At 39.9% G+C, this 20,162-nt stretch overlaps 1 protein-coding gene across 1 annotated transcript; it reads right to left on the bottom strand.

Annotated features, from left to right (window-relative positions):
• Positions 1-259: 259 nt before the first annotated feature.
• Positions 260-1,346, bottom strand: LOC147417406 (uncharacterized). The gene is made up of 3 exons (XM_086506468.1): positions 981-1,346; positions 743-820; positions 260-595 (listed from the first exon to the last, which is right to left on the bottom strand). The coding sequence occupies exons 1-3, from the start codon at positions 1,344-1,346 to the stop codon at positions 260-262; spliced, it is 780 nt and encodes a 259-aa protein (XP_086362594.1).
• Between the last annotated feature and the right edge of the window lie 18,816 nt (positions 1,347-20,162).

The raw sequence follows: 20,162 nt of genomic DNA, 5'->3' as shown, positions 1-20,162 counted from the left end.
GGCCACATTGCCTGTCCTCTGCCTAAGAATTTTTCTTTCTGATATGGTCGTCGAAATATGCGTCGCTAGACCCGTCGAAATACACGTCGAAAACAGTACCTTTCGACACGTATATCGATGCCTATTTCAACGTTTTCACAGGGACGGGTATTTCGACGGATTTTTCAACGGACCGCGTCGAAACCTGCGTCGAAGGCACCTTTTTTTGTTGTAGTGATTGAGACACACCCCGGATATAAAGACGGTTGTGGAAACAAGTCTATCTCTTAAAGGCAAGATCAACACATTGTTTCCATGTACGAAACACTCCATTTTCAGCACACTTTGAGGATACTATATTCCATGACTCCATCTTCCTCAAGAGCTTAGGAACCTCGCCGGCCTCTTTAGCATCTTCCAAAAACAGCTTTGCATTGATAAGGACTTCCATTTCCTTCCAATCCCAATAGGCTGGCATATCTCCGCCGACTAAGACATTCAGTTTTTGCTGGTCAAACTTTGAAGCCTTTTTAGCTTCACTTTTGGGTGAAGGCTGCTTCTCATGTGGAGTTCTACGATCAACATTAGACTTCTTCAAACTCGCCATTTCTAGCCCCTATATCACAATTCAAATCCAATCACAAAGTGGTACACAAAGACAATAAACCATACAATGTGGAACTTTGGAATCCTGGCATGAGTTTGTATAAGTTGTTTACTTTTGAGATATGCAACAAATCTCAGCACATTGAGTCAAATTTACCTCTTGTTGCTTCCTTGGTGATTGATTTTCGAGATTGATATTCCCTTTTGAAGAGCTTCTCTTGACCCATTTCAGCCCCTACACACCCACAATCCACACTCAACTAAATAAAAAAACAGATACTGAGAAGTCAACAGCTTGAGACTAACTAATGTGCCCCTAATAATGAACTTCAATTGCGTTCAGCGAGAGAAAACATTCAGCTAAAAAGCTAAGAAAAAAACACAATAACTTTTACCTGGGCTTGCTTAGGTGCTACATCCATGGGCTTTTTCCCCTTGTAACTTGCAGGCGGTGAAGGCATGGATCTAGTAACATTTGATAGAGTTGTCAAGGGATTCCGTTTTGGTGTGCAGCATTGACTATCAACGTCGCTATCTTCTGATTCATGGAGGCCAGAAAGCATGTCTAGGTTGGGCTTGTTTTTAAGGGCTTTCTCTGCTTTCTTGAATCGCATGCTGTCACTTGTTGGCAAGGAAGTGTAGATGAGCTCTTGAGTATTGCTATCACCCAAGCTAATCGTAGCACCTTCTTCTTGCTGAGTGAAAGGAACAACTTCCACCTCCTGACTCCATACCTCGTTCAAATCCAAGTGAAGATCCATATGAGGGCCCATACCACTTGTGTATGTGTGAGTGCCAAGACTAGAGAGAGGGAGAGCGGGGGAGAGAGGGTCACTATACAATCGTGCTAGTGTTTAATCTGCTTTTAATCCTACAGCTTGGAGCGTGATCTTCAACCGTGAGCACTCGAGCACTCAGATTTTGAATATCCGTATTTTTATTATACTTCACTTTTGGCCACGAGTGGTCATGAGTGACCAGTTTAATTTTTACGTGTGGCCTCGACATGTGGCCATTGGTGGCCAAACATCCTTCGTGGAAACGGGCCCTATATATACTATACATCCCCCCCTGACATGCGTTGATGTCAGACACCCGGCAAGTGTCCGGTAGGCGGCAGGATGAGAGAGAGAGAGAGACAGACAGACAGACACAATCCCTTTTGATCCCCGAGAGAGAGAGAGAGAGAGAGAGAGAGAGAGAGAGAGAGAGAGAGAGAGAGAGAGAGACTTAATGAAGCAGACGCATCCGTATCCGGATTCCTCTGTTTCTCTGTGTGTGTAGTCTCTGAGCCAGTTCTCATGAGGGTTTGATTTTCAAAATGTTGGCAATATGTTGCCAATTTTTTGGTTTCACATGGAGTGTTTCCACTAAATAGTTGGCAACAAGTTGCCACAAGTTCCCAAACGGCTCCATGCCCAAGGGGTGGAGCAAGATGGCAACCACAAGTGAAGACAAAGAGAAAACAGTGTTTTTCATTGAATGGAAGAAAAGACAAACTTTTTTTCCACTTCTCTCTCTATTCTCTCACTTACTTTCCCATTCATTTTCCATAAAAAAGAAATCTCTCCCACTCTCTCACGTTTTTAGATACCTTCCATGAGAACTCACAAAATCAAGTTGTTGGTTGGCAACAAAACCTCTCATGTGAACTAGCTCTCTGGAGTCTGATTGTGCCCCTTTGCCTGTAGCTGTAGCCTGTACCTCTACGCCATCTCGCCCACTTCATATCTGCCGGTGCTTGATCTGACGATCTCATCACGTGAAATGCAACGACCCGTTGTTGTCTTTGTGTGTGTGTGTGTGTGTTCGTGTGTGCGCGCAGCTGGTCTGTATGTCTGTGTCTCTCTGTCACGCGTGGCCTGCAGATGAGGACAATATTGTTGGCGATCAGAGGCCTGCAGATGAAGACATTGTGGAAAAATTATTTCCATAAACGAACGCAAATCTTGCAAGGCTTTTGTCCTGCCATGCGGGGCCATATATTTGTATCTCGTTTGGAATTCAACTTCAAATTGGAAAGGCCAAATTTTACTCTTGAGCATAATAATTTCAACTTTCCTAATAAGCTTGTCACCTCCGTCCTGCTCCCCGCATTCCTCTGCTATCTACTCGCGCACGCCTTTACTCCTTGAATCTTCTCGTAAGCAGCACAGGCCCCTGCCCCCAACTCTCTTTTATACTTGATGCTTCTCTGCTTGTTTTCCTCTCTTTCGCATATGCTCAATGGCTTGCAGTATAAGTAGGCCGTGTAGCATCACCTACAGGTCTGTGCTCCGTGTGCATGCGACGTGGAGTGTGAGGATGGGTGTGTATGAAACTGGTCTCTCTGTGTGTGTGTGTGTGTGTGTGTGTGTGAGAGAGAGAGAGAGAGAGAGAGAGAGAGAGAGAGAGAGAGGATGGATGGATGATCGCTTAAGCTTTTTGCACAGTACAAACGAGCTCGGTCCCGACCTTGCAGACTATCCCTATGACATGGTACCCAACAAGGCTGAGCATCTCTTCTTTGCCCAGCTCTGTACTCATGATCGTAAGCAGCGAGAGGCACGCATGGCAATTTCTAGAGAGGAGAGAGCTACGACTCCTTACACTTCTCCGGCCACTTATTGCATGCTGAGGGAGATACAGGCTTTGGTGGTCCTAGTACCGCGAGCGCACAGCTTTGCAAGCTTTTTGTGTAAAGTGCCGGGGGCCGGCTCTTGGTGTGCACATAGAAGATGAAGCTTCTGTGACTAAGAGGTGTGGCCACATGCCAGGGAAAGTGCTTGTTGCCATATCAGAGCATATCAATCGCCTTGTAGCAACACGTTTACAGCGAGTACTGATGCGGAGGCCGCTACCTTTTGCAGAGCAACATTGATCACTCGATTAACTTGGCATCTATTAGTTAGCAGCTTAGAGAGCTAGCTATATATAATATTTGACCACGCGGAAGCTTGCAAGATTCCCAGCTGCAATCTTGAAGCAGACCCCTGTCCGCAGGGACCTTGATTTGGTGTGCCTCAACTCAAAATCCACCTTAAGCTGGCTACCCACATTAGGCGCTCTTTGGTAACTGTTGCAAACCTGTGCCAGACTTAGCTGTTTAGCTGCACATGGGACTGAATGAATTCTCAGCTTACAAGGCCCGCTCCACATTAGCATCCCCCCCGTGCCTACAGCATCAGTGCACTATTAAAAATACAGCATTGCTGTACACCGCTTCTATGCTGCTCCCCATCCATCACATCAAGAGAGCACTTAGGCAATACCGCAGAACTTAAGCTGTACAAAACACTGTCACGGTCTTGCTCTCCTTCGTAAGATAAAACAACCAGCTAGGAAAGGGTGGCATAGTCCGCAGCCCACCGTCCCCTTCCGTCAGTACCCAGTGAGCCCCAAAAATATGCTCTCAAAAGAACAACATTAAACTAGCTCCTACATCAGATACAACAGAGGACTCTCCCATCCGATATGCTCGTAGAACCCTGCAAACCTCTTGGCCATAGCACCCCTGGCTTTTAGTGCGCTTCCCTCTAGCTTGAACAACTATAATTGGAAACGGCTATCAGATCAGTGCCAGATGTTGCAGCTCCAAGTCCGCCCACTGCGCCTCTACAAACATCTGTAGCAGCATATGCGGCGTGCAATCTGTGATAGCCTTGTTCAGCCTGTGTTCAGCATGCCCACAACCTACTGCTATCACTCGACCTCCTGTTTACCATACTCCAGGCTCCGGCCATGGCCGCCTTCCTCTCTCCGCTTGTAGTACAACACCAAGCAGGTGTCATATTGCTGTTGATCTTTAATGCAAACTTATAAAACACCTCAGCCTCAAGACAACCCACTTTGCAGCCGCTTCATCAACCAAGCTGGCCCAAGGATTTCATCATCCTCAAAGAAGTCACGTGTGTCACAACAAGTTTTAGACTTTTCTCAACATGAGAAAAAGGGCCTGTTTTTCACTTCTTTTTCTACTTCAAAGTGTGTGAAGCACAAGAAGTGTAAAAATGGTTTTGATAGAAAAAAAGAGATTTTTCATTTAAAATATTTATCATCTCAATGTAGTAATTTAATCAAAATATTTGCACATATCATCATGCAAGAAGTTCATATTTTTGCATACATGAATAATTTGCGTCAGTATAGGTCTAAATTTTCTCATATTAAAACCAATAAATTTTAACAATGTTACTTATATTTTAATTTTAAAGGTGGCATTCTTGATTTCTTTTGCAACAAATTATTTCCACTTTAACACTATGATTTTTTTTGCACAATGTAGTTGCTTCTAAACCATTCAAATTTTGGCAATATACGATATATTTACATCTTCTTGAGTAAAAAAATACATCCATGCCACTGTAAACTTTTCGTATGCTGAAAAATTTTCAATGCTTAACACTAGAATGGTAACAGGACACTTTTATGTCCTTGGACACTTTTGTGTTTTGTTAAGTGACCATTTTGCTTGAATTATTTGAAGAGTATGAAAATGAATTTCGAGGTGCTATATATCCACAAAGTTGTCTTATGAGCTGAAAAAACTTAGCTTTTTTTTTTGAGTATCGATCTCACCATTAACCTTACTCTTGCACAACATTTTTGAACCTAAACTGTGTGAAAAAACGGTCCTGTTTTTGGCTTTTTTAATTTTTGGCAACTATACCACTCTAAACTTCATGTTTGTGAGGTTTAGATGGCTAGAGGTTAGGCCTTCATAGTTCTCAACATGTTTTGATGCTTGTAGGGAGAGCTAAGTGTTAAAATTGAAAGTTATGACCAATTTACAAGAATTGCATAATCTTGTTTTTTGGCCAAAATTAGCACTTTTATGATTTTTTTGGTGGCTTTCTTGATATGCAAATTCAATTTTGATTGTGTAAGTGTAATGTAACATAAAGCTAATCTTCCTTGAGTTTTGGGGGACCTAATATGCTATATAGCATAGTATATGATGATGGTTGAGTTTTTTGATTGCTGAAGAATAGGATACATTTTAGAGTAGCAAGTATAAATTTCTCAATGTTGCTAGTTTCTTAGGCCAATTGTGTGTATTTTGTAGGTAGTAACCATATCTAATCATAGACTACAAACTTGGCTAGATATTGAGTAGTTTCTATGGGTTTCTAGAGGTCATAATGCTAAACCCAATTTTTTCATGTTTGCTGTATTTAGCACTTTATCATTGCCCCCAAGGTTCCAATTGTAAGAGATCCATTATCCTTTTGACATGCTCCATGGATCCTTTTGAATCCAGAGGCCCAAAGGGAACTAAGAAAACATGTATATAGTATCTGTATTGAGCGTGACTATATAAATTTTGATGATAGGTCCGCAGAATGGCAAAAATGCAACTTTTTTGTACCTATTTTTTTGCCCAAAAAAAAATTAGTGAGGTAAAAGCAACCATATGTTTTGGTCACCAACCCATTGAAGTTAACAAGGCATTTTATCCCATGTCCTACAAAAATCGCTACTCTTATTTATATGCAATCAACCGTAAAAAATTGCTGTTTTGGGCAAAATGCACTGGTCCATCAACTTTGGAGGCTTGTAGTGACCAAGGGATGAGAAAAATTACAAGTTTCTCATTTTATCCATATGTGGTAGTTATTGAACTATAAGCTCATGAAAGGATTTTTCAAAATGAGTGGATCTACTATGGTTTGGAATTTTTTCCCAAAACCCTGAAAGGACACTTTTATGTCCTATTAGGTTACCATTCTAGTGTTAAGACATTGAAAATTTTGTATGGTAAGAGAAATTCTCACATCCTATCATAAGAAGCACTTTGCCTCTAGTGATAATAATTCTTACTTTGTAAAGATTTCACTTTTCCTAGCAAAATATTTTAGCTTTTGAACCATACAAAATATTACATTCAAATGATATAAATTTTTGTGTCATGACAATATTTTTCACTCTTAAAAGTGAGAAAAGCTTGAGCTTCACTGCAGTGTTATTTTGGTAGGTTCTAACACAATTTACCTATTTAACCATCAAATATTTTGCATGATGACAAAAAAATTTATCTCTTAAAGTGAGAAAAGATTAAATTTCAATGTACATTATTTCTATAGTAAATTTCAATGTAGATTATTTCTATAGTAAAGATTATCACTTTTGCAGACAAGATTGCTCTTATAAGATGATGAGAATTTTTGTATCATGTGAGAAATTCTCACCTTTTAAAGTGATAAAAGCTTGAACTTGAATATAGGTTATTCTCATATAGTAAAAATTTCACTTTTTTTTAGCAATGCTAGCTACCTCTTGGACCATAAATTATGCTACCTCTTAAGCATCAGTTAATTTGCTTACGTAGAATTTTTTGAAACACCTTAATGTACCACATGCAATCCTTCAAAATGAGTCTTTGCTCTCGTCTTATTCACGTAAATTATGCCTCGAAAAAAGTGTGCATTTGTTTAGTTATGAGAGAGAGAGAGAGAGATCACATTTAAGACATACTTAACACTAGGTTGGTAATGGGACACTTTTATGTTCTGTTAAAGTGAACATTTTCCTTGAATTATGTCAAGAGTTTCAAAATGGATTTTGAGGTGCTATCTGTCTAGAAAGTTGTCTCATGAACTGAAAAAAACTCGACATTTTTTTGGAATATCAATTCCATCTTTAACCTTGTCCTTGCACAACATTTCACAACCTAAACTGTGTGAAAAAACGGGTCCTGTTTTTGGCTTTTTTCAACTTTTTGCAACTATACCACTCTAGAATTCATGTTTGTGAGGTCTATAATGCTAGAGAACTATCTTTAGTAGTCCACAACATGTCCTGATGCTTCTAGGAGAAATATATGTTAAAGTTGTAAGTTATGACCAAATTACAAAAATGATCAAATCCTGTTTTTTAGCGAATTTTAGCACTTCTATGATTTTTTTGGTGGCTTTCATGATATCCAAATGCAATTTTGATTTTCTATGTCACATATTGTAACATAAAGCTAATATTCCTTGAGTTTTGGGGCACCTAATACCCTATTTTTCATAGTAGACAACGATGGTTGATTTTTTCAATTATAGAAGAAAACGAAACATTCTATTATATCAAGTATAGCTTTTTCAATATTGTTAGTTTCTTGTGACAACTACATGCACTTTGTAGGTAGTAACCATATCTAGTCATAAGGATCAAATTTGGCTAGATATTGAATAGTTTCTATGGGATTCTACAACTCATAATGTTGAACCCAGTTTTTTCATGTTTGCTGTATTTAGCACTTCATCTTTGTCTCCAAGATTCCCCTTGGTAAGAGATGTATTATTCTTTTGACATGCTCCATGGCTCCTTATGACCCTAAAAGACAACATCGAACTAAGAAAACATGCATATATTATTTGTATTGAGCGTGGCTATAGAAACTTTGATGATAGGTTTGCAGAATGGTAAAAATTCAACTTTTTTGTACCTATTTCTTTTGGCAAAACAAAAAATAGTGAGTCAGAAGCAATCATCTGTTCTAATCACCAACCCATTTAATTTAACTAGGGAATTTATCTCAAGTCCTACAAAAATCCCTAATCTTATTTTTATGCAACAAAACATAAGAAATGACTGTTTTGATGAAAATGTACTGGTCCATCAACTTTGGAGGCTTGGTGTCACCAAAAGATGAGAAATTTTACAAGTTTCTTATTTTTTTCATGTGTAGTAGTCCTTGAACTATAACCTCATGAAAGGATTATACAAAATGAGTGGATCTACTATGGTTTTGGAAGTTTTTTTCAAAACCTTGAAAGGACACTTTTATGTCCTGTTAGGTTACCAACCTAGTGTTAAAGACCTAGCACTCTAAACAAGGGATAGTGATACGATTTTTGGCATCTCATAAAGAAATGTTGACCTCAAAAAAGATATTTTACTATACATCAACAACCTAAATATTAAGGATATTTGCCAAAACAACCCAATCCAATAGTTGAAAGCTCCATCTTACAAAAAGTGATAGGTGTGAAGCTCTACTTTACAAAAACTAATAGTTTTAGAGCTATATGTTTGCATGCTCGATACATATCTCAATAGTATTTCACTACAAGAGGTACTTAATGTTAGAGACGCTCGCAGTGCGATGCTCAAATGCGAAAAACCACGGCGTCGCTATGAGTGTCGCTAAGTTACTTGTAACTTAGCGACGCTCATAAAGACACCTATAGCAATGCCGTCACGGGTAAAAAAAAATAACCGAGAGCGTCCAAAACTCGGATCTCAGGTCTGAATTTTCGACGAGCGCTCATGCAAGCAAGGTAACGCGCGCTCTCCCTCTCTCTCTCTCTTTCTTCTCCCCACACACACACACACACACACACACGACGAGAGGAAGGAGATCCAGGTATGCTGCTTCCCTCTCCTCACTCTCATGTTCCCTTCCCCTCTTTCTCTCTCCCTCTCTCTCTCTCTCTCTCTCTCTCACTCACACACACACACATTGTGTTTGAGAGAGAGAGAGAGAGAGAGAGAGAGAGAGAGAGAGAGAGAGCACATGCATAAACAAAAAACGCACACACACATGCATAAACAAAGAATGCACACACACACAGAGAGAGGAAAAGAGAGAGAGAGAGAGAGAGAGAGAGAGAGAGAGAGAGAGAGAGAGAGAGAGAGCATGTATAAACCAAAAACGCACACACATGCATAAACAAAGAATGCACACACACATTAAGAGAGGAAGAGAGAGAGAGAGAGAGAGAGAGAGAGAGAGAGAAGAGAGAAGAAGAAGAAGAAGAAGAAGAAGAAGTCTTAACATCGTAGGAAACTATCCCAAGAGACCTTAAAGATCTAGTCGACGAGGAGTTGAACTCAAGACTTGTTATTCATGAGGGAAATGGCATAACCAATCTATCACACTTGGGTGATAGAAAAGTTATACCATTTTTCTCCTTTTATTGGCGTGCACACACACACACACACACACCCGAGAAGAAGAGAGTTTAATTTAATGTCGTAGGAAACTAATTCCGGCCTAAAGATCTAACCGACGAGGAGTTGAACTCAAGACTTGTTATTCAAGAGGGAAATGGCATAACCAATCTACCACACTTGGGTGATAGAAAGGTTATACCATTTTTCTCTTTTTATTGGCACACACACACCCACACACAGACGAGAAGAAGAGAGTTTTAACGGCGTAGGAAACTATCCCAAAAGACGTTAAAGATTACGTTAGATGTAAACTGACGTTAAATTAAATTTAGGTTTATTTAAGTTAAATTAAATTAGATTTAGGTTTATTTTTAGTTAGATTTACGTTTGATTAGATTTAGGTTTATTTACATTAGATTTAGATTATGTTATATTATATTAGATTTAGGTTTATTTATGTTTATCTACGTTAGATTTAGATTTACGTTATATTAAATTAGATTTAGGTTTATTCACATTATTTAGCTGTTATTGAAGAGGGAAATGACATAACCAATTTACCACACTTGGGTGATAGAAAGGTTATACTATTTTCCTCTTTTTATCGTTTAAGATAAGGTTAGATTTAGATTTACATTAGATTAGATTTAGGTTTATTTAAGTTAAATTAAGTTAGATTTAGATTTATTTTGAGTACACCGAAGGATTATACTACCTACGCGTTTGAGACGCTGCATCGGGGATAATCCCGTCTTGATGCAAACTCTTGCTACGTCACTTTGCTGCCACCACTTGTCTGGATTGGTCGTCCTCTCCTCCCTGATACTGAGAGACCATGCTTGGATGAGGAGACGCATGCGCGACTACATGAGGAGAGGAGTGGAGGGGTATCAGGGGAGGAGGGACGACCAATCCAGATAGGCGGTGGCAGCAAGTGACGCAGCAAGAGTTTGCATCCAGACGAGATTATCCCATCACCTAGGGAGTGGCGGCTGGGCCAGCTCGTGGAGGATTTTATCCCATCACTTGTGTCATGGATCGACGGGATGGAAAGGTGAGAGTATTAAACTCTTGCATTGAATTATTTGTATATGTGACGCCCATTCACATCTACATAGCTAGTAGCCCCATTGGTATGTCTTTTATTCTTCAATGGAGCAAATCACCACATGTTCAATTAGTTTAGATTTAAGATAAGATTTTGGATTGAGTTTTTATATTAGAGTCTACCTTCGAGATTACGGTAAAAAAATTAGAGTTAGACAAACGGTGAAAATATCTACTATGAAAAGATGTTAAGATGCTGTGAAATGCTACAGCTAGAGAAGAGGCAAAGGGGTTTTGTCCACTACATGCACTATCATGAAGACATGGGTGTGTAAATTTCTTGTACCCACAAATATAGGCATTGACCAATAAAGACGAGATTATAACCTGGTGGTTCTAATCTCCATGCACCTCTATACTGAGGTGTGCGGGGATTGAACATGACTAGAGAATGTGAGGTAGTTTACAGTGTGAACAAAGAGAGAGAGAGAGAGAGAGAGAGAGAGAGAGAGAGAGATAAAAGACAAAGAATGCCAATAGAAGATTAAATTTGTTGTCCAGGTTATAAGATTTTTTCCCTCATTATGAGTAGTGACGAGGATGTGGGGCCGTCCAACCGAAGCACCTATCTTTCAACGAGGATCTTATGTCCTTGTAATCAATGCAAGCATGCTGTGCGACGGACAAGATGCGTTTCTTTGCAGTACATTTGCGAATTTGGCGAGCTCGATACATCTATTATAGATCGAGTTGTTGCCAATTATAACTCTTCGGAGTCTGACGCTGGCCAACAGGCAGCAATCTTGCAACCCAATAGACATGTTTGCAGGCGCTTTGGTCAAGAAGCATATGTGAGGCCAAAAGATGTAGCTCGGGGGATGATCATGCAGACCACATTTCCAACGAGGCAATGTTTGAGCCCGAGATTGATGAAATGATCGAGACGATCATGGATTCAGAAAGGCTTATCTATGATGATATGAAAAGTGAAGCCGATACGCCATTGTATAATGGAGCACATGTGTCTAGATTGAAAGGGCTCCTGGTTCTTCTCAACATGCAGGCAAAGTTTGGATGGAGTGACACTAGCGTCACAACGCTTTTCAGGTGATCTATTACAATTAGTTTACTTTAATAAAATTCTAAATGTATAATGATCTGATAGATTTTTACACAATTGTACCGTATTTTTATGTTGTGTAGATTGCTCAAAGAGCACATACTACCAGCTGATAATGTGATGCCAGATTCCCAAGAGGAAGCAAGAAAGATTTTCCGAAACTTGAGGATGGATTACAATTCCATCCACGCTTGTCCTAATGACTGCATTCTTTTCAGAGGGGAATACATAGACATGGAGAAGTGTTTGAAATGTGATTCTAAGAGATATCGAGTAGATCTCCACGGAACAAAAAATCCGCAAAAAGTTTTGCGACATTTTCCTCTTCTTCCTTGCATCAAGAATTTCTTTGAATGTAAGTCCATGGCCGCCCTAGCATCATGGCATGAGGAGAATAAATCTTCGGATGGTGTGCTACAGATTCCTGCAGATTGTGCAGCATGGAAACATATAGATGGAACATGGTCGGATTTTGCCAGGGAAGCTTGAAATTTTTGCTTAGTCCTAGCTATGGATGGCATAAATCCATTTGGTCAAAGATCAACATCTTACAGTGTATGGCCCGTTGTAATCGTCAACTACAACATTCCCCCGTGGTTGACTACGAAGAAGGGGCAGGGGCGATATAAAGTGAAGAATATGGATGTGTATCTTCTTCCACTATTGGAAGAGCTACAACAAATGTGGATTGGCATAGAAGTAGTGGATATGAGCCGACACACAGTTCGATGGAATGTTTTGATCAGAGGCATTCTAATGTGGACCATGCATGACTATCCCAGACTAACAGAATGCTCAGGTGATCTATTTACACTCCTCACTCAGACACTGTAAATCTTGGTTTTTCTCAAGCTGATCTATTATCATGTGTATACATGCAGGGCTTCAAACAAGCGGATACAGAGCATGTGTCACATGTGGACCTAGACTGAATACACGTAGGGCGTCCTCATTGAAGAAGCAAATCTACGAAGGTCATCAAGCGTATCTTCCAGAGAATCATGCGTTACGCGATGGCTTTTTGGGAAGAGAGCCACTGAGGATGTCCGCACAAGCATGGTTAGAGCAGAAGGAGATGTGTGATGACGGATTGCCCCCAGGGATGAAGAGACTATCTCTATGGTATGAGTTACCATACTGGCCCCGACTCATGATCAATCACTTGCTCGATCCAATGCACATATTCAAGAATGTGGGTAATCTATTATGGGACCATTTGACCGGCAAGAAAGATACTTTGGGAGCCAGGGTTGACCTTAGAAATGTGGATCGTATGGAGCAATATTGGCTACAAACAACGTCCGATGGATCGTTAAAACTCCCTAAAGCACCATGGATTTTCACAGGATCCCAAGAACGCAAAGTAAAAGAGACCATTCAATCTTTGCGGACCACCACTGGCATAATGCACTCGCTCCGAACGTGTTTTACTAAAGAAGAAAACCTTACCGGTTTGAAGTCACACAACTGGCATAAAATGTGTCAGGTATGTTCATAGTGGAATATATCATAGTGGGAATTGTGTAAAAAATTCGTCTGTGGACTTTAATATCATTGTTGCACGTGTTTTGCAGTTTATTTTACCAGTTGCCATTGAGGAATGTTTGTCTCTTGGCGCCCATAACACAATCTACAAACTTGAGAAGTTGGTGCAATGGATCTCACAAAAGGAGATCAACGTAGACTCCATACCATTCGCCAAACTAAACACTGTGGAGGTTGTGTGCATGTTTGAGAAACATTTTCCTACTACCATGCTAACCATTTAGGTGCATCTTCTTGTTCCATAGTTGATGAGGTGGAAATAGCTGGCACAGTACATTCCAGATGGATGTTCGTTAAATGATAGAAAAATGTGTGAAAACGTAACGAATTCGAAAAAAATCAATTCTTTGTTTTTTTATCAAAATGTGTGATACATCATTTCAAGCTTTGCATCCCTACCATTTGTGAAGCTGGTTCTCTAGCTTGATTTGCTTTTCATCTTTAAAATTTGTATGTCAAAAGTACACCTTTGAGAGTGGCCTTGTAATAGCTAAAAATATCTTGTAATAAATTTAGCATGTTTTACAAGCTAAAAATTTTAAGGTTTCACTCTTACGACTGATTCTACACTTCTAAAACATGTATCATATTCTTTGTACTTAGCATTTAAATTTAAAAGGTAAAGAAATGTCAATTTCTAGTTCATCATTTTCCTTGCACCTCCACACAAAGGCCACATTCACTAACAATATTATTGTAGATGCTTCACATTACTCCATCTCTACTATTCCACCACACCCACCATGTATTTCAGCTTGGTTATCTATTGGCACTCTCAATGTAGAGCTATCTTTTTTGAGGAAATCTTGAGCTGGTTGTGAGCTAAGCTAATCAAGCTTCATCAAGATCAATACCCCCCCCCCCTTCCCCCTTCACGTCCCCACCTCTCTCATCTCTCTCTCTCTCTCTCTCTCTCTCTCTCTCTCTCCCCCCCTCCCGCACCCTCACACCCACCCCCAATATTTATGTTTTCCTAAAAAGTTCTTTCTTTTATTGTCAATATTTTATTGGTAGCAAAATTTTCTATATGGATATTTATGCTTTTGTAAAATGATAAATTTACCATACTCAAAAATCCATCTTCATAAAAATATTTATCAATTAGAACTATGGTGTAAAAGATACGCACTAGAACTACATGTACGAATGTTTTTCATTATGATAATTTTGCACTAACTAACTTGGAACAACAATGTGCAAATTTCATTATAGTAACTTAAAAGTAGAAATAATTCTCATATATGAAGTAGAGTATAATAAGTAAAGATTCTTCTTTTTCAACTTACAATTGTGATGCATTTTTTTATTACTATTAAATGAGGCGAGGGCCACAATGGTGATCACCTTCTGTAGCCATATTATTGGCAAGGAATTTTGCACGGAGCGCAATAACTGTGCAGTCACTGTGCGCAGCCAGGTGAGACGAGATGATGGGCAATGTCACAAGAACGTAGGAGTGCTATCTACTCAATGATACCATGTGGAAATCAGAGGTGATACTCTACACTGTGCATACACACACACATAGACGTGCTAGTGCAGGAGGCGGTTACCAAGAGATGCATGTGGACAGATGAAACTGCTCACATTATTCGGGTTGGAGACCTCTATCAATAGAGGTACGATTGAGATTACAAACGTCATGTTGATGAGTTAAAGCCTTGCATCTTATTTCCAACAAGAAGAACCAAGGGAGGAGAAAGAAGAGGAGGAATAAAGCTTGGAATCGAGTTGTTTTAAGCCTGTAGAGCCGTCGAGCGCCACCACTGCGGAGCTGTTCCTCTTGCCTCTCGTCCGTCACCACCCAGTGCCGACGTCCCCGGTGGTGCTACCCTACAGCACCCGAGAGGAAAACCAAAAGTCTCTCTCTCTCTCTCTTTTTGACAGGGGTGCAGCCCCCCCACCACCTCGTCCTTGGCCAGCAGTGAGCGGGAAGAAGTCCACACTCCCTCCCACGCTCGCCATTCCTTTGTCTCTCTGTTCAAATAGAGGTTACAGCATTTGAAAATTTTTGTCATTTTTTTGAGTTCAAGGGTTAAGGCATTAAGCGCACTTTCTACCTTCCACCCATCACTTTCCAATTCTAGCCTTAAGAGGCTCATTACACGCAAAATGGAAGCAGTGTGTAAGCTTCCGTAGCAAGGCTTTTTGAGGTAATCGGATAAGATATCAAAAAGTTCTTTCCCGCACCAGAAAATTCCAGTGATATTTTGCACAAAATTCCAACAAGGCTCTCTTCATGCAAAAATTATTAGGTACAGGAAAATTCAACATTTTAGTCAAGTTCTGCAACATACTCGCTCACCTTACCGCATTGGATTCGTGCCGCCGTCGGGAGCTTTTTGCATCGGATTCTCCTCGATAGAGGGGGGTGACTATTTTCTATGTGCTTTTCTTTAGCGTGTGCTTTCTAATTTTGCAACTTTTTGCATTTCTTTAAATTTAAACAAAATTAAAAATCTCTGCCCCGTTTGCTAGTTCTTTAGGTTTTTCTAGACTTCTCTCCTCGATCGTGGGCTTAACCCCGATCGAGTTATCTGGCCGCAGACATCAGATTTCTACCCGTCCAGAGGCACGCTCGTCCGTCATTCCACGTGATCCGCAAGCACCCTTCTCGTTCGTACACCCTGTGCTAGGACCCGGGCCACCCATAGAGGCTGCCATGCCTAATGACCCTCTTCCAACCGATGAGCCGAAAGAAATGGACACCGAGGCCATCAAGGGGGATGAAAGGACCTCTTGGAGTACGGCCCGGATGATTATGACCTCGCCGACCCAACGGACCTCGTGTCAGAGATGGAGCTCTCTAGCGGGATGTACCACTATTTTACCGCCAAACTGACCACCTTAGAGAGGATCCACGGTAATTTGGTTACGATGCTTCAAATCCACGCGGTTACGCTCGTTGATGGTGGCTTCGCTTAACCCAACTCCTCAAGGCAGACGGGCCCCTGCGACGCAGGTGAGCTTAGTCTCGTCAGCGTTCACAGGGGTACCACTCAATGTACCGGCAGGGCCGTCCGTAGAGACAACCTCGCACTTCCTCAAAGACCTAAAGCCTCCGAGGTTTGAGGGTGAGGAACGGGAATGAAACAAAGACTCTATCAATATGTTCCTAGAGCGAAGTGGTTGAACTTGCATGCGCTATGATAGTAGCCTAGCCACGTGCAGCCCGTAGAGGCTAGCCTCTCATTAACTGGCAAGGCTTACAAGTGGTGGATGAATCTAACCCCTCATTCTACCACTTGGATGGAAATTGAACAGATGTTTCGCAAAGAATTCTTGCCAGCTAATAAAGGGAAGAAAAGTTGCGAGTTGTGGGATAAATGTTCTATGGAGAACAAATCCCTAACTCAGTACATCTCGGACTATAGGGGGATAGTACTCAAGCTAAAAATGATCGATGAATTCGAGAAGCTACCGGGCTTCAAGAGAGGCCTCATAGACGGTTACCTTGTTTGTTAATCTAAGGATTAAGGACAAGTCCAATAGTCATTTGACACATATACAAAAGTATGGCACTCTTGTCTCCTCTATTTTGGGTTTCGGTGGTCCTATTTTGATGGAGAACGGCTAAATGTCTTGATCATAATTAAGGCTGAAACTACTATATTTAGGTGCTTTCGGCAAGTGATCTCATTAAATTTGCGGCCCAAAGTAATGAAGTCTCATCTTTTATTCTATTTTATATTTCACAAAAGCGTTGTCAAAAGATACGAAATCTATGTTAGAAGGCTCTCAAAACAAGGTCATTAATGACAAATCACCTACTTTTTTCAAATGTATACCTTTTTCACTCTCTCTCTATTTTGTGAGGGTTTAAGTCTTTCCGTCTCTATATTTTCTTTCTTCTTCTCTAATCTTTGAGTTTTCATGGCGTCTTCGGCACGTCGCCCTTCACATAACATAACTTCTTGTGACTTTCATAACGTTAGAGAGGATGGTCTTTGGAAGCCCATATCTTTTTGTGTGAATGACTGGATAACAATGCTTCCTTCATGCAAAGGTGTACACAGAGTGAAGAGAACTAAACGTGATAAAGTAAAAAACCATTGGAAAGGTCGTGTTCTTGCTTTCAAAGTGACCGACAATGGCTGGCTAGCTAAGGTTCAACATGTGTACATGGCCAAGGATATGGTGTTAGACTGGGAAGAACATCCCACGCTGCATTCTTACTATAAGTAAAGAAAAACTTCTATTTGATACAATGAATTTTTCATTCTCCCATTGTTTTTTCTCATTTTTTGATTCCTTTCCAGACATATTTCCTTCAACAGCTGTGGAATGGCAGCCTGTGGAGAGATTAAGTGGGACGTTCAAAGCAATGCATAAAGGGATTGCAAATGCTATGTATACTGACAACCCACCTTCCTTTTATAAAACAATGGATTTGTTTGTCTATTTTGCAGAATACAAGGTTCCATCACGAGAAGGTGCATATGGAGAACTACATCAGTTACCCGTTTCCAGTTTTTTCATGTTTGCTGTATTAAACACTTCATCTTTGTCCCCAAGATTCCCCTTGGTAAGAGATGTATTATTATTCTGACATGCTCCATGGCTCCTTATGAACATAAAGGACAATAGGGAACTAAGAAAACATGCATATATTATTTTTATTGAGCGTGGCTAAAGAAACTTTGATGATATGTTTGCAGAATGGTAAAAATTCAACTTTTTTGTACCTATTTATTTTGGGAAAACAAAAAATAGTGAGTGAGAAGCAATCATATGTTCTGATCACCAACCCATTGAAGTTAACTAGGGAATTTATCTCAAGTCCTACAAAAATCCTAAATCTTATTTTTATGCAACAAAACGTAAGAAATGACTGTTTTGATGAAAATGCACTTTTCCATCAACTTTGGAGGCTTGGTGTGACCAAAAGATGAGAAATATTACAAGTTTCTTATTTTTTCCATGTGTAGTAGGCCTTGAACTATAACCTCATGAAAGGATTCTACAAAATGAGTGGATCTACTATGGTTTTGGAGGTTTTTTTCAAAACCCTGAAAGGACACTTTTATGTCCTGTTAGGTTACCAACCTAGTGTTAAAGCTATGTCACCGGCAGGATATCAAGAAGGATTAAAGTTCAATGGTTCTTGCCTATACATGTCTTTGTGGCATGTTTCAAAACAATGGACTTGCAGAGTACAAAGACGATGTGGCTTAATAGAAGACTTTCTATGACTGATTTGGATAATGTACTTGGAGAGGGAAGGATCACCAAAGAAACTTTCCATATTGACGATAATATTAGTTGTAGAGTAAGCCCAAATTCTATGTCTATCTCATATCAACTATGTCGTCAATCATTAGTTTTGGGCTACGACTATAGGAGATGGAGAAGCAAATTAGGTAGCTGGGTTCCTCTCGACTCTCAGAAAAAAATTTCAGAGTTTGAACTAAAGGTCACAGTCCATCCACACACCAAGTATAGAAGCCTTATAGTAACAACAAATTGGAGACTACATGATGTTACAGAATCTCTTGAGTTTCTTAATGAAACATCTCCTAAGTATAGGTTCAAAGTGGATGGAATGTGGTGAGCACAAGGATGGAGAATTCAACCTCTTGCATCACATGCCTTCACCCAAAAAGAGTTTTATTTGAGCCACTTGCAAGGACTTGAAAAACAAGTTCAATATTATAATCATTGCATTTTGCCAATATATTTATCTTTTCTCTACCTTATTGTGATCATTATTTATGTTGTTTTAAACTTACGTGACACAATGATACACATTTAAGAATTGATAATTGGTATTAAGTATTTGAAGTACAAAATTATGAATCACCAAAGGGTATATGTTCATATGGACAAAATGAACAAAAGTGTACATAACTTTTGTGGAGAAATCAATCATGAAACTCCACTTTTCTTTTTGCTTGAGAGGATTCTGCATCCTTAGAGACCCTTTTTCTTTTGTGTTCAGGACGGGGTGAAAGTTCAGGAGTAGGTGGTGGTGACTTGGGCTCCTCAAGTCGTGGCACGAGGACTTGGCAAGGGTTGGTGCTTTGGGCTCCTGAGGAGTGGTTGGCTTGGGTGACTTGGCAACCTTCTTTGGAAACATGATTAGTAGCTTGAAAGGTGAGCTAGGTGCCTCCCCTTACTCTTCTTAGCTGTACGACGCTTTTGAACCTTGAATTTCAATGGTAAGTGGAATGGATGGACCTTTGTATCTTCTCTTCTTTTTGCAGGGCTCTTCTTCTTGGTGGGACTCTTCCCCTTGGTAGGAATCTTCTTGGCATGGCTCTTCTTTGTAGGACTCTTCTTCTTGTGATTCCTTTTCTTTGAAGGGCTTTTCTTTGTATGGATCTTCTTTGCAGGACTCTTCTTCTTGTGATCCATTTTCTTTGCATCCAAACCCTTGGTGGCTCTACCTTTCTTTGGTGGAAAAGGAGATTATGGATCATTTGGGTTTGTTGATCTTTCCAAAACCATAGAAAGAGCCTTCTCTCTCACCCACGTGACCCAAGACTCTAGATAGTCATGCAATTGAAACAAATAGAAAAATAAATTAAAGGACATGAGTATATACATACATAGTTAAGAAATCAAAATAAATCAATGGCACATGAGATACACACTTACAGTGAGTGTAGGCATCCTGCACCTTGACTCAAGATATCTCCATGCATTGGCAAGCACCCTCCATCCACAAAATGTTGAGTTTGTTTGTAAAGGCACTTTTTGATTGTAGTACTTGAAACCTTCTATATTATAATCCTTATTTGTGTATTCAAGTGACCAACGATAAGTTTGGTTTAACTGCAAGAAGACATCAATCAAAAGGCTACTAATAGAAAACAATGGGCCATCAAGCATAGATCATACTTACAGTTTACTTCTCCCATGGATACTTGACAATGAATTCATAAATATAATATCTTTCTCCAAAAGATTGAAGATAATAAGAGTCCAATTTCCTCTACAAAGAATAACAATTAGCTAGGAATACCACAAAATGTTATAAATAACATGTTAGGAGTTAAGATTT

Source organism: Adiantum capillus-veneris, chromosome 30 (assembly GCF_014529385.1).
Source record: "Adiantum capillus-veneris isolate H3 chromosome 30, ASM1452938v2, whole genome shotgun sequence".
In the NCBI taxonomy this organism is placed as follows: Eukaryota; Viridiplantae; Streptophyta; class Polypodiopsida; order Polypodiales; family Pteridaceae; genus Adiantum; species Adiantum capillus-veneris.
The sequence above is the reverse complement of the archived record's forward strand: the minus strand, read 5'-3'. Positions and strand labels throughout refer to the sequence as shown.

What these genes read in the sequence shown, in the direction of transcription:
- LOC147417406 (XM_086506468.1), bottom strand. Translation starts at nt 1,346, where the DNA reads ATGGATCTTCACTTGGATTTGAACGAGGTATGGAGTCAGGAGGTGGAA. An exon ending in TAGCACCTAAGCAAGCCCAG is followed by an intron (nt 821 to 980) that starts GTAAAAGTTATT and finishes GTGGGTGTGTAG; the next exon opens with GGGCTGAAATGGGTCAAGAG. An exon ending in CACCAAGGAAGCAACAAGAG is followed by an intron (nt 596 to 742) that starts GTAAATTTGACT and finishes ATTGTGATATAG; the next exon opens with GGGCTAGAAATGGCGAGTTT.